This window comes from Coregonus clupeaformis, chromosome 14 (genome assembly GCF_020615455.1).
Source record: "Coregonus clupeaformis isolate EN_2021a chromosome 14, ASM2061545v1, whole genome shotgun sequence".
Taxonomy (NCBI): Eukaryota; Metazoa; Chordata; class Actinopteri; order Salmoniformes; family Salmonidae; genus Coregonus; species Coregonus clupeaformis.
The window spans coordinates 14638459-14652559 of record NC_059205.1 but is presented as its reverse complement, the minus strand read 5'-3'; the positions used below and the strand labels follow the sequence as shown (position 1 = coordinate 14652559).

Sequence of the window (14101 nt, the reverse complement as noted above, 5' to 3'; positions counted from 1 at the left end):
AAAATCAAGCTCTTTGGCATCAACTCAACTCCCCGTGTTTGGAGGAGGAGGAATGCTGCCTATGACCCCAAGAACACCATCCCCACCGTCAAACATGGAGGTGGAAACATTATGCTTTGGGGGTGTTTTTCTGCTAAGGGGACAGGACAACTTCACCGCATCAAAGGGACGATGGACGGGGCCATGTACCGTCAAATCTTGGGTGAGAACCTCCTTCCCTCAGCCAGGGCGTTGAAAATGGGTCGTGTATGGGTATTCCAGCATGACAATGACCCAAAACACACGGCCAAGGCAACAAAGGAGTGGCTCAAGAAGAAGCACATTAAGGTCCTGGAGTGGCCTAGCCGGTCTCCAGACCTTAATCCCATAGAAAATCTGTGGAGGGAGCTGAAGGTTCGAGTTGCCAAACGTCGGCCTCGAAATCTTAATGACTTGGAGAAGATCTGCAAAGAGGAGTGGGACAAAATCCCTCCTGAGATGTGTACAAACCTGGTGGCCAACTACAAGAAATGTCTGACCTCTGTGATTGCCAACAAGGGTTTTGCCACCAAGTACTAAGTCATGTTTTGCAGAGGGGTCAAATACTTATTTCCCTCATTAAAATGCAAATCAATTTATAAAATTTTTGACATGCGTATTTCTGGATTTTTTTGTTGTATTTCTGTCTCTCACTGTTCAAATAAACCTACCATTAAAATTATAGACTGATCATGTCTTTGTCAGTGGGCAAACGTACAAAATCAGCAGGGGATCAAATACTTTTTTCCCTCAATGTACATTTGTATCCACGACTAAAAACACTAGCGCCTGGGGCAAAAGTTCCCTCCAGACTCTCTCTTTTTCTCGCTCTCTCTTTTCTTCAGGGGTGAATGTTTTTCTCGGGGACAAAGGGAGGTTGTTCACTCCACGCATTCATCGTATCCACATGAAACTCTTGTATAATGATCCACCCTCTGGCCATATCTCTAAACCCTACTCTGTGTACTGTATGTCAACACATCCTCAGTCCACCTCTTAATCTATTGTATCGATCTATCCATCGCTTTCTCTCTCTATATATATATATACACCTACTCATTCAAGGGTCTTTCTTTATTTTTACTATTTGCTACATTGTAGAATAATAGTGAAGACATCAAAACTATAAAATAACACATATGGAATCATGTAGTAACCAAAAAAAGTGTTAAACAAATCAAAATATATTTTATATTTGAGATTCTTCAAATAGCCACCCTTTGCTTTGATGACAGCTTTGCACACTCTTGGCATATATATATATATATATATATATATATATATATATATATATATATATATATATTCTCCATTGTCCCAATTCGCCCTTCTCTCGCTCTCGATCTGCATGTGCATCTCTCTCCATCTCACTCTTGAAGTTTGATTTGAGACTGTTGAAATGCAGTTTGCAAAAAAAAGTATACTTATAAGAAGTTGTTCAAAAGAGTATAAAAAAGGTACATTCCCACACCTCTGCCTATTGGTGCTTTTGTGGTGTACAATATCTGAGAAGGATTTTCATTTTGGGTCTTAAGTTCCTATTCTCCCAATGTAACCTACAGTAACTCATGTTTACCCTCCAAATGTTATTTGGTCCAAGCGCCAAACAATATACAAAAACACTCTCTGAAGACAAAGAAGGGTGTTGTGTGAAACAAGTGATGCTTCTGTTGCTCCGTTTTCAACAAGGGGCATCCAGCTTCCCTGTAGCGAGCCCTGAGTGTGTGCTTGTGTGTGCTTGGGTATGTGTGCTTGTGTCTGTGTGAAGACAGAGCCCCAGGACTTCCCATTGCCACTCTGTAGGGGTGGTGTGTCATTCTGTGTCTCTGTCAGGAGCTTAAACCTCTTTTAATTTGATTCTAATAGTCTATTTTTCTGTTCAAAGGCCAGGGGTCAAAGGTTAGTCCCTTGGGCAGCCTTGGGCTGGAGTTAGGACCCAGGGCTAGGTGGCAGGGGCACACTAGACATTACTAAGCTATGTGTGTGTGGCCTAGGTCACACGACATGATTCGGTAGGACTGGGAACATGGCTTAGGGCTATTGGGGTGAAAGATCAGACTCTCTGTTGGATGCCCAAGGAGGGGTCCTAGTTGAGACTGTATTCACTAGGATGAAGAATCATCACTTGTTTCAGACAACATACTTACAACACCATTGTCCTAAAGCATGGGTATCAAAGTCTTTTTGCCAATGGGGACATTTCTTTAAAGGCAAACGTCAGGAGGGCTGCAGTTGGCGGGAAGAAAAACTTTGTCAACTAAAGGTATTTTTTGCTTTATTTTCCTTTATTATTTTTCTTACAAATAAACCAACGATATACTTACATGCCCGCAGTATATTGCCTATGTATTCTTATGTTTTACAACTGCTAATATTTTCTAATAAGGGGTGATAGAAAGGAGGAAGTAGAAGGGAGAACATGAGTTATGGAGCTGGGGAGGAGGAGGACTGAGGAAGAAGATTTAGGGTGTGAGAGAGTGATTGGGAAACAGTCACTCCTTCATAGGATGGCAGTAATGTTATTAGCTCCTTTGGTTGATAACAGCCTGTATGTCTCTGCCCAGACAGACAGACAAACACCAGAGCATTATCTCCTCTCCTCTCCATACAGTTTGGTAAGAAAGGACACTTTGTTTACAGCGCAGGCGACATTACTGAACGCATGCACGCACACAAAACCACAATGTTACACTCACTCATCTTGGTGAAAGAGACTGGATAAGTGAAGCATAACTGTATAAACATGGTCTAGGGTTTATGGACTCAGTCTGAAGACTGGAATGCGCTCTATTCTCTCTAGAAAAACACACAAACACACTCATACCATGTCCCTGTGGTGGGACTCCTGTGAGTTACTAGAAGGTTTGTGCATCTCTTGCAGAGAGGTGAGAGAGCGGATATGAGCAGGGGACCACTTATTCTAACTAATTTCGACGATTAGGACGAATGCAATGCTCTCCCTCTCTCTACCTCCATCCCTCCCTATCTCTCGCTCTCTCTCTCTACCTCTGGGACGGTGATCAATCACAGGCGTAAACCCATCTGGTACTGACGGTATTATGGCAACCAACAGTACAGTTCTTGTAAAATAGCCACAGGTGTGGAGAGAATATAGCTCCTACAGAATCTAATATATTATTATCTCCCAAACCATGGTTAAGATGAAAAATACAGGATTTTGAACTCCATAACTCTATTCAGGAAAAATCCAGGTAAACCTAACCTTTCAGCCGGTTTTTAGTTGGATAGAGGAATTACTGTAAAATGGCTGAAAGCTATAATCTGGGAGGTCTTGCCCTGACTCCTGTCCCATGGTGACAAGATACACCCCAGCCACAGTCGTAACAGGGCATATTGTTCCACGGTCATAAAATATGTTCTTGTTCACTTTATTGAACAATAAATACGTTTTAAGCAGCTATCCCGCTGGCATACACTAAATTCTATCCACTGCATTGTTCATTCTCTCTCTCGGAAGAAGGGAGGGCTCAAGCGGAGGCAGTAATCACTGTAACGAATGACCGTGCTCAAGGATTTAGAGTTGTTAGACTGTGGTCTGCGCACGGAGCCAGTAGGGTAACAGGACCAGAAAAGGATAGAAGTCTGTACCATCAAATTGGAGCAATGACCAAGGACATTTTGATTCATTTTCTATAACTTTTTGGGCTATTTTACCTGTTTTTGTCTCACTGAGATATAAAATCTATTTCAACTTTAAACCTAGCAGAGCACACATGCCAACAATTACCAGACAAGGATCAACATCAAAACATCATGTGAAAGTGGGAAGAGAATTAATGAGGAGAGTTTGGACAAGATGACCATGACATAAATTGGAATAATTATCTTCAGTTGTTTTCTGTAACCACTACTGCCCCTCTATATAAGTTGGAGAAGTCATTTTCAAACATTTTATTCTTAACTAGGAGAGTAGGCCTACCAAAGCAAACTGTTACTCAAGGTATCTTTAGAGAAGCATTTTTCCATCTTGCAGGTAAGAAAAGCGTTTTACTGACATTCACCTGCTCATGTCTCGTTACATTGAACTCTTAGCTGCAATTGGGGGGATATTTTAGGCTACCTGATTCTTCAAATTCAGGGCTATTGGAAAATGTTTAGTTTTAAAATGATAGCCTAAAGTTTTCATGTTTCAGAGCAGCCAAGGACTCCTGAGACATCGGGATTGATTATGACAAAGACCTTATTCATCTGTTTCCCGCTGGTTCTCCTGGCGGGACACCTCCTCGTGGTTATCGGACAAGCCAATGAGCCCAACCAACCGTCGGTTTCCCATGACGTGCTGCCAGAAGTCCTGCTGTCCGCCACACAGAAACCAGTAGTCTCTGGTAGAGAGAGTCTGGTGAGGTTCAACGGCAATGTCTCCGCTCCTCGGCACATGCGCCCTTTACCTCCAATGTGCTCGGGACCTACCGAGATCAGAGACACATTTAAGTACATCAACACTGTAGTATCGTGTCTCGTGTTCATCGTCGGTATTATCGGGAACTTCACGCTCCTCAGAATCATCTACAATAACAAGTGCATGCGCAATGGCCCCAATATTCTCATCGCCAGCCTGGCGCTGGGAGACCTGCTGCACATTGTGATCGATATTCCCATCAATGTGTACAAGGTGAGAACAATCAAGCACACACCAACATAAGATACACACACGCATGCACCATGCGCACACATCCACACGCACACACAGTCTGGTCAAGTGAGAAATAGGCTGTAGTGTAATATTGGGCCAAAGATATTTTCTCTGTCCACATACATCTTACCCGGTCGTACAATAGCAATACAAATTGAATGATGTAACTTATCCAACTACTTTGAGGACGTATAGTATTCCACGTCTTTATCTGAGACCGGGTTGCTTGTTGCGCTATAACAACAAAGGAGAATTATGACAGGGAGAATTGACGTTGGTGGTTAGGGGAACTAAACGACAAAGGTTAGGTGAATTTACGTAGCAGGTTAGGTGAATTGGGTTTAGTTTAGAATAAGGGTTAGGGGAAGAGTTAGCTAAAATGCTACAGTTGTCCCCGATGCGACTCGAACATGCAACCTTTGGATTGCTAGACTGTCGCGGATTACGCTCACCCATCCTCCCTACTTTCGTTTCTGTATCATACACTGAGTATACAAAACATTAAGGACACCTGCTCTTTCCATGACATAGACTGACCAGGTCAATCCAGGTGAAAGCTATGATCCTTTATTGATGTCACTTGTTAAATGCACTTCAATCAGTGTAGATGAAGGGGAGGAGACAGGTTAAAGGATTTTTAAGCCTTGAGACAATTGAGAGATGGATTGTGTATGTGTGCCATTCAGAAGGTGAATGGGCAAGACAAAAGATTTAAGTGCCTTTGAAAGAGGTATGGTAGTAGGTGCCAGGCACAACGGTTTGTGTCAAGAACTGCAACGCTGCTGGGTTTTCACACTCAACAGTGTCCCGTGTGTATCAAGAATGGTCCACCACCCAAAGGTGGCTATGTCGCTGTATCACAGTAGCTAGGTCGCTGTATCACAGTAGCTAGGTCGCTGTATCACAGTAGCTAGGTCGCTGTATCACAGTAGCTAGGTCGCTGTATCACAGTAGCTAGGTCGCTGTATCACAGTAGCTAGGTCGCTGTATCACAGTAGCTAGGACACTGTATCACAGTAGCTAGGTCGCTGTATCACAGTAGCTAGGTCGCTGTATCACAGTAGCTAGGTCGCTGTATCACAGTAGCTAGGACGCTGTATCACAGTAGCTAGGTCGCTGTATCACAGTAGCTAGGTCGCTGTATCACAGTAGCTAGGTATCTGTATCTCAGTACCTACACTACATGGCCAAAGGTGTGTGGACACCTGTTCGTTGAACATCTAATTCCAAAATCATGGGCATTAATATGGAGTTGGTCCCCCCTTTGCTGCTGTAATAGCCTCCATCCTTCTGGGAAGGCTTTCCACTAGATGTTGGAACATTGCTACGGGGACTTGCTTCCATTCAGTCACAAGAGCATTAGTGAGGTCGGACACTGATGTTGGGGGATTAGGCCTGGCTCGCAGTCGGCGTTCCAATTCATCCCAAAGGTGTTTCTTGGGGTTGAGGTCAGGGCTCTCTGCAGGCCAGTCAAGTTCTTCCACACCGATCTCGACAAACCATTTCTGTATGGACCTCGCTTTGTGCACCGGTGCATTGTCATGCTGAAACAGGGAAGGGCCTTCCCCAAACTGTTGCCACAAAGTTGGAAGCACAGAATCATCTAGAATGTCATTGCATGCTGTAGCGTTAAGATTTCCCTTCACTGGAACTAATGAGCCAGAACCATGAAAAACAGCCCCAGACCATTATTCCTCCTCCACCAAACTTTACAGTTGGCACTATGCATTGGGGCAGGTAGCGTTCTCATGGCATCTGCCAAACCCAGATTCGTCCGTCGGACTGCCAGATAGTGAAGCGTGATTCATCACTCCAGAGAACACGTTTATACTGCTCCAGAGTCCAATGGCGGCGAGCTTTACACCACTCCAGCCGACGCTTGACATTGTGCATGGTGATCTTAGGCTTGTGATCGATGGCTGCTCGGCCATGGAAACCCATTTCATGAAACTCCTGACGACGCTGCTTCCAGAGGCAGTTTGGAACTCGGTAGTGAGTGTTGCAACCGAGGACAGCCTAATTTTACGTGCTACACGCTTCAGCACTCGGCGGCCCTGTTCTGTGAGCTTGTGTGGCCTACCACTTCGCGGCTGAGCTGTTGTTGCTCCTAGACGTTTCCACTTCACAATAACAGCACTTACAGTTGACCGGGGCAGCTCTAGCAGGGCAGAAATTTGATGAACTGACTTGTTGGAAAGGTGGCATCCTATGACCGTGGCACGTTGAAAGTCACTGAGCTCTTCAGTACGGGCCATTCTACTTCCAATGTTTCCTATAGAGATTGCATGGCTGTGTGTTCTAGGATAATGTTTGTCTGTAATAAAGCCCCTTTCGTGGGGAAAAACTCATTCTGATTGGCTGGGCCTGGCTCCCTGGTGGGTGGCCCTCCCAGGCCCACCCATGGCTGCACCCCTGCCCAGTCATGTGAAATCCATAGATTAGGGCTTAATGAATTTATTTAAATGAACTGATTTCCTTATATCAACTGTAACTCAGCAAAACCTTTGAAATTGTTGCGTTTACATTTTTGTTCAGTATAAGTATATTTGGCTATGGTTGGTAGGTGTGTGTGTGTGTGTGTGTGTGTGTGTGTGTGTGTGTGTGTGTGTGAGCGAGTGAGCGAGAGACGCATTCCATGTCATTTCAGCAAGCCATTACACCCACCATCTCAGATTGTTCTGAAATCGTTTCTGTAGTTAGAAACAGATAAGATGAGCATTCCTGAAACATTATTTTGTTGAAATATAATTTGATCTCTGAGATATTAAGCTAACTGATTGCACCCAAATTGGCCAATTTAATTTATGGGATTCATATAATATTCAATAAATATAGTATCTAACATCCGATTCGGACACAACTAACAATGAGTAAGACATGAGGAATGCAAAGAAATTGTCAAAAGCCACCCACGGACCCCCAACACCCAACGTATGAAGCGTGAAAATGCTTATATAGGTACCATTGACTTGCATTGGATTTGTGCCACAAATGATAAAAAGTTCACATTTGAAACAGTGGACAACAAAACCAAAGCATGGATTACTGTCATACCTTGTCCATAGACTGCTTAAAGGGTAGGAAACCAATATGTCATTTTGTAAATCGGGTGAACTATCCCTTAAACATTGAGGGGGAGGGGGGATTTAAAAGAAACACACAAACAAACAACGACATCACACTTGCCCAGACCCACCTGCTCCCCCCCATCTCCAGACCCCGCACTACTCTCTGCCACCTGGCCTCAAACTGCAACATTTAGAAAGAAACTGCACTCAAACTGCACCGACGGAGAGAAACATAATGGTGCAGATCACGCACTGATTTTTTTATCCACAACAAGTCCGTTTGGTGGAAACACACCACTGGTGGATTTTGGAATATTCGCATGAAAATCTGTCGCTAATTGGATAGAAACCTTGCTACTGACTAATTTCTCTGAACAGGGGGGAAAAAAACATCACCCCTGGATGACTTTCAAGTGGTAGACCATTCTTAGTACACACGGGAAACTGTTGAGCGTGAAAAGCACAAACCGGTGCGCCTGGCACCTACTACCATACCCCGTTCAAAGGCACTTAAATATTTTGTCTTGCCCATTCACCCTCTGAATGGCACACAACATCATTGAAAATCATTGAAAATCGCTTGAAAATCATTCTTCAACCTGTCTCCTTCCTTCCTTTCATCTACACTGATTGAAGTGGATTTAACAAGTGACATCAATACGTTTTGAGAATGACACAAATACACATTTTCACAAAGTCTGCTGCCTCAGTTTTGATGATGGCAATTTGCATATACTCCAGATTGTCATGAAGAGTGATCAGATGAATTGCAATTAATTGCAAAGTCCCTCTTTGCCATGAAAATGAAGTTAATCCCAAAAAAACATTTCCACTGCATTTCAGCCCTGCCACAAAAGGACCAGCTGCCATCATGTCAGTGATTCTCTCGTTAACACAGGTGAGAGTGTTGACGAGGACAAGGCTGGAGATCACTCTGTCATGCTGATTAAGTTAGAATAACATAATGGAAGCTTTAAAAGGAGGGTGGTGCTTGAAATCATTGTTCTTCCTCTGTTAACCATGGTTACCTGCAAGGAAACACGTGCCGTCATCATTGCTTTGCACAAAAAGGGCTTCACAGGCAAGGATATTGCTGCTAGTAAGATTGCACCTAAATCAACCATTTATCGGATCATCAAGAACTTCAAGGAGAGAGGTTCAATTGTTGTGAAGAAGGTGTCAGGGCGCCCAAGAAAGTCCAGCAAGCACCAGGACCGTCTCCTAAAGTTGATTCAGCTGCGGGATCGGGGTACCACCAGTGCAGAGCTTGCTCAGGAATGGCAGCAGGCAGGTGTGAGTGCATCTGCACGCACAGTGAGGTGAAGACTTTTGGAGGATGGCCTGGTGTCAAGAAGGGCAGCAAAGAAGCCACTTCTCTCCAGGAAAAACATCAGGGATAGACTGATATTCTGCAAAAGGTACAGGGATTGGACTGCTGAGGACTGGGGTAAAGTCATTTTCTGGGGCATTCGGAAAACACCTTGTCCGGAGAAGACAAGGTGAGCGCTACCATCAGTCCTGTGTCATGCCAACAGTAAAGCATCCTGAGACCATTCATGTGTGGGGTTGCTTCTCAGCCAAGGGAGTGGGCTCACTCACATTTTTGCCTAAGAACACAGCCATGAATAAAGAATGGTACCAACACATCCTCCGAGAGCAACTTCTCCCAACCATCCAATAACAGTTTGGTGACGACTAATGCCTTTTCCAGCATGATGGAGCACCTTGCCATAAGGCAAAAGTGATAACTAAGTGGCTCGGGGAACAAAACATCGATATTTTGAGTCCATGGCCAGGAAACTCCCCAGACCTTAATCCCATTGAGAACTTGTGGTCGATCCTCAAGAGGCGGGTGGACAAACAAAAACCCACACATTCTGACAAACTCCAAGCATTGATTATGCAAGAATGGGCTGCCATCAGTCAGGATGTGGCCCAGAAGTTAATTGACAGCATGCAGGGCGGATTGCAGAGGTCTTGAAAAAGAAGGGTCAACACTGCAAATATTGACTCATTGCATAAACTTAATGTAATTGTCAATAAAAGCCTTTGACACTTATGGAATGCTTGTAATTATACGTCAGTATACCATAGTAACATCTGACAAAAATATCTCATAACACTGAAGCAGCGAACTTTGTGAAGACCAATACTTGTGTCATTCTCAAAACTTTTGACCACGACTGTATGTCATGGAAAGAGCAGGTTTTCTTAATGTTTTGTATACTCGTTGTTGGTGTGGGATGTGGGGATCCGTGGGTGACTTTGGATTTCTCATGTCTTACTCATTGTAAAAAATAAAAATAATAATGGTTCAAATCGGATGTTAAGTATTATATTTATTGAATATTATATTAATCAAAAATAAAATGGCCAATTTGGGTGCAATCAATTAGCTTAATTGCTCAGAGATCAAATTATATTTCAACAAATTAATGTTGCAGGAATGCTAATCTTATATGTTTCTAACAACATAAACAATTTCAGAACAATCTGAGATGGTGGGTGTCGAAATCCTCTTTCTTGTGCTTTTTGAGGTGGAACGATCCGAGAGCGAGTGTTACAGATATTTGGGTAATGGGAGGCCAAACTTTAAATTATTAAATGCATACCAGAATAATCTATCTGTGTGCTGTGGAGATACGGCCACCAGATATGATTCCAATACAGTAGGGTGAGATTGCCCCTCAATGCTGATCTAGGGTCAGTTTGGTATTAACCTCCACATGTGATTCCAATAGGCCTCATAAGCAGGCATTATAAATAACCCAAAACCCCAAACTGGTTCGACAGGGTTCTGACTGGTGAAAGCAACTAAACTTTCATTAGTTACAGTTGAAGTCGGAAGTTTACATACACTTAGGTTGGAGTCATTGAAACTCGTTTTTCAACCACTCCACAAATTTCTTGTTAACAAACCATAGTTTTGGCAAGTCGGTTAGGACATCTACTTTGTGCATGACACAAGTAATTTTTCCAACAATTGTTTTACAGACAGATTATTTCACTTATAATTCACTGTATCACAATTCCAGTGGGTCAGAAGTTTACATACACTAAGTTGACGGTGCCTTTAAACAGCTTGGAAAATTCTGATAGGCTAATTGACATCATTTGAGTCAATTGGAGTTGTACCTGTGGATGCATTTCAAGGCCTACCTTCAAACTCAGTGCCTCTTTGCTTGACATCATGGGGAAATCAAAAGAAATCAGCCAAGACCTCAGAAAAAAATGGTAGACCTCCACAAGTCTGGTTCATCCTTGGGAGCAATTTCCAAATGCCTGAAGGTTCCACGTTCATCTGTACAAACAATAGTACACAACTATAAACACCATGGGATCACACAGCCGTCATACCACTCAGGAAGGAAACGCGTTCTGTCTCCTAGAGATGAACGTACTTAGGTGCGAAAAGTGCACATTTTTACTAGGATTAAATGTCAGGAATTGTGAAAAACTGAGTTTAAATGTATTTGGCTAAGGTGTATGTAAACTTCCAACTTCAACTATATATCATGAAGTAAATTCATAGCGTGAAATGCATAGTGCGAAATTCAATGTTGTGCTTTATTTTATGGTCCGCTAGACTATTTACTAAATATTTACATAGAAATGACATGGTAATCATTAAATACCATTTGGTTAATATAATTACATTACAGATCATTAGGAATAACCCTGATCTCTCTATCCCCGTCTCTCCCCTAGCTCCTAGCCGAGGATTGGCCGTTTGGTGTAGGTCTGTGTAAACTAGTGCCGTTTGTCCAGAAAGCTTCAGTGGGTATTACTGTGCTGAGCCTGTGTGCTCTGAGCATTGACAGGTATGCTAACGCACACACACACACACAATTGTATTTATTGACTACACAGAGAAAGTTGCCCTAATGTTCCTCCCCCTCCACTCCTACCCCAGGTACCGGGCAGTAGCGTCGTGGAACCGTATAAAGGGGATCGGTGTTCCGAAGTGGACGGCTATAGAGATCGCACTCATCTGGCTGCTGTCCATCCTGCTGGCTGTGCCCGAGGCTATAGCCTTCGACATGATTGCCATGGACTACAAGGGAGAACACCTCCGCATCTGTCTGCTACACCCGATGCAGAAATCAGACTTCATGAGTGTACATAGACACACACATGAATACACACACATACAGTACGCACACAAGAAAGAACTGCACACATGCACATTGAACGCACACATGCACACAAACAACAGTAGGCTATAGGGAGTGTCCCTGGCTGGGGTCTGGTGTGGGAAAGCTGCAGTTGTGTGTTGACTCGCACCTTGTGCTCACTCTGATCAAAATAAATCATATGACTTTTGAGGCCCCTGTTTGTCTGGATAAGGTGGTTTGAGTGTGTTTATGTGTGTTGTCACAAGTGCATGTGCATCTCAGAGAGACCAATAGATGATAGGTTGAACTTGTGTAGTTGTCGTCCCAAATAAGTTTTAGATGAAGTGATAGTTGATGTGTTCCCAGAAGTGAACTCATAGACCCTTTTGGTCTGCTTGAGGTTACTCCTCACGCTTCTTCACTTCCATCATACTTCAGCATTAGGGTTTGGCTCCCAACTAACTTCCAAGGCTATAGAACGAGTCAGAGTCAGATTTCCTCTACAGTCCATGTCTCTTTCTAATGGGTATTTTGCATTGTGAACCGCAATAGACTTAAACAGAGTATCCATTTATCCGGTGTGCCCTGTATTTATTGGTGTTTTCATTGTGTTCTTCCAGTTCTATAAGTCAGCTAAGGACTGGTGGCTGTTCAGTGTGTATTTCTGCCTCCCTCTGGTCGTAACCGCCGTCTTCTACACCCTGATGACTTGTGAGATGCTGAGGAAGAAGAACGGAGTTCAGATCACCCTGAGTGACCATCTCAAACAGGTAACCTCCCTCTTCACCCTTTATTTTCAGCCTAAATCATTTAGAATGTATCTTTACTTATGAAGGGCACTGTAGCCAGAGAGTGTGATTAATTGATTAGTTGGCTGATTGATTGATCCCTCTCTCTGTCTGTGTGTGTAGAGGCGTGAGGTGGCTAAGACAGTGTTCTGCCTGGTGCTGGTGTTTGCTCTATGCTGGCTGCCTCTCCATCTCAGCCGCATCCTCAAGCTCACTATCTATGACGAGAAGGACCCCAACCGCTGTGAACTGCTCAGGTGAGGAATATCTTTGTGCCTCACCCCCGCTACACTGACCTTAATATTGTAAATAGGAGGTTAAAAAGGATGTTGTGTGTGCTTCTCCAGTTTCTTCCTGGTTCTAGACTACATAGGGATCAACATGGCATCTGTTAACTCCTGCATCAACCCCATCGCTCTCTACATGGTCAGCAAGCGTTTCAAGAGCTGCTTCAGGGTAGGACACACACACAGCATCTTTACAGCGTGCTAAATAGGGTTAACCCTAATGGGCTTATATGTATGTACAATAACTAATTAATTCTCTCTCTCTCTCCCTCTCTCTCTAGTCATGCCTGTGTTGCTGGTGTCTGCCAGCGGAGATGTTGATGGATGAGAAGCAGTCCTGTATGAAGCTCAAAGTCACAGACCGGGCCTCCGACCAGAGCAACTCACGTGCTACTAACAAGTACACTTCAGCATGAGAAGTACTCAATGAAGTACCGTATGATGAGCTCTAAAGGACTAACTGAAGATCAGTTATATAACCTGATCCTGACTTAAACCATTATGAGACGGCCATAAGATGTGTCCTAAGATGTACCCTTATTAAGTTGATGTAGTTTTAAACCACTAGGAGAAAATCAGTGCCCTAAAGGACTGATCCAGCGAAGCCTCCTCTGACTGGAGTACTCAAGTGTTCTTAAACCCACAAGTGCACTTTGAGTGTTGCTTATGAAAGTTAATGGTCTAGGACAGGGGTCGGCAACAGGCGGCCAGTTGGCCAAAAACCGGCCCGCAAATAATATAAATTGGGCCCCTCAAAGTTTTTGGTCAGAATAAACTGTTAAATCGCCAGAACTTCAGCTAGAAATGAGTTGAATTTATGAAAATCTGTTAATTTAGGAAATCTGTTCCCAAGTATTCCCACAAATAAAAAAAGAGACGTGATCGTGTCTCAATGTAATCAAGGTATGAAATGATTGTTTTTTTTTCCAAATCTCTTTTTGGGCTTAGTTGTGGTCAGTTTGCAGTGTACAAATTATTATAATTATGTTCCTGCCCCCCAACCATCCGCTCCGACAAAAATCGTCCCGTGGCTGAATCTAATTGCCTACACCTGGTCTAGGATGTGTAGCTGGAAGAGTGTTGATGGAGAAGAGGATCATTTGGGGAAAGATGAGTGGGGAGATAGAGGTTCAACGCATACAATCGGATATTAGTATTATTGATGATGAAT

The 14101-nt window shown here is 43.4% G+C and overlaps 1 protein-coding gene across 3 annotated transcripts; it reads left to right on the top strand.

Annotated features, from left to right (window-relative positions):
* The first annotated feature begins 2212 nt into the window (after nt 1-2212).
* On the top strand, nt 2213-13828 carry LOC121581158 (endothelin receptor type B-like). Of its 3 annotated transcripts, none has more exons than XM_041896569.2 (8): nt 2213-2281; nt 4173-4651; nt 11449-11561; nt 11654-11858; nt 12476-12625; nt 12767-12900; nt 12991-13099; nt 13212-13828. In XM_041896569.2, exons 2-8 carry the CDS (start codon nt 4208-4210, stop codon nt 13344-13346), a joined length of 1290 nt encoding a protein of 429 aa, XP_041752503.1. In that variant the 5' UTR covers nt 2213-2281; nt 4173-4207; the 3' UTR covers nt 13347-13828. The 3 variants fall into 3 exon arrangements, with proteins under 3 accessions (XP_041752503.1, XP_041752502.1, XP_041752501.1); XM_041896568.2 differs by lacking the exon at nt 2213-2281 and adding an exon at nt 3486-4012 and having other exon boundaries at nt 4178-4651; XM_041896567.2 differs by lacking the exon at nt 2213-2281 and adding an exon at nt 3486-4012.
* Nucleotides 13829-14101: the final 273 nt, after the last annotated feature.

What these genes read in the sequence shown, in the direction of transcription:
- LOC121581158 (XM_041896569.2), top strand. Translation starts at nt 4,208, where the DNA reads ATGACAAAGACCTTATTCATCTGTTTCCCGCTGGTTCTCCTGGCGGGA. An exon ending in TGTGCTCTGAGCATTGACAG is followed by an intron (nt 11,562 to 11,653) that starts GTATGCTAACGC and finishes CTCCTACCCCAG; the next exon opens with GTACCGGGCAGTAGCGTCGT. An exon ending in AACCGCTGTGAACTGCTCAG is followed by an intron (nt 12,901 to 12,990) that starts GTGAGGAATATC and finishes GTGCTTCTCCAG; the next exon opens with TTTCTTCCTGGTTCTAGACT.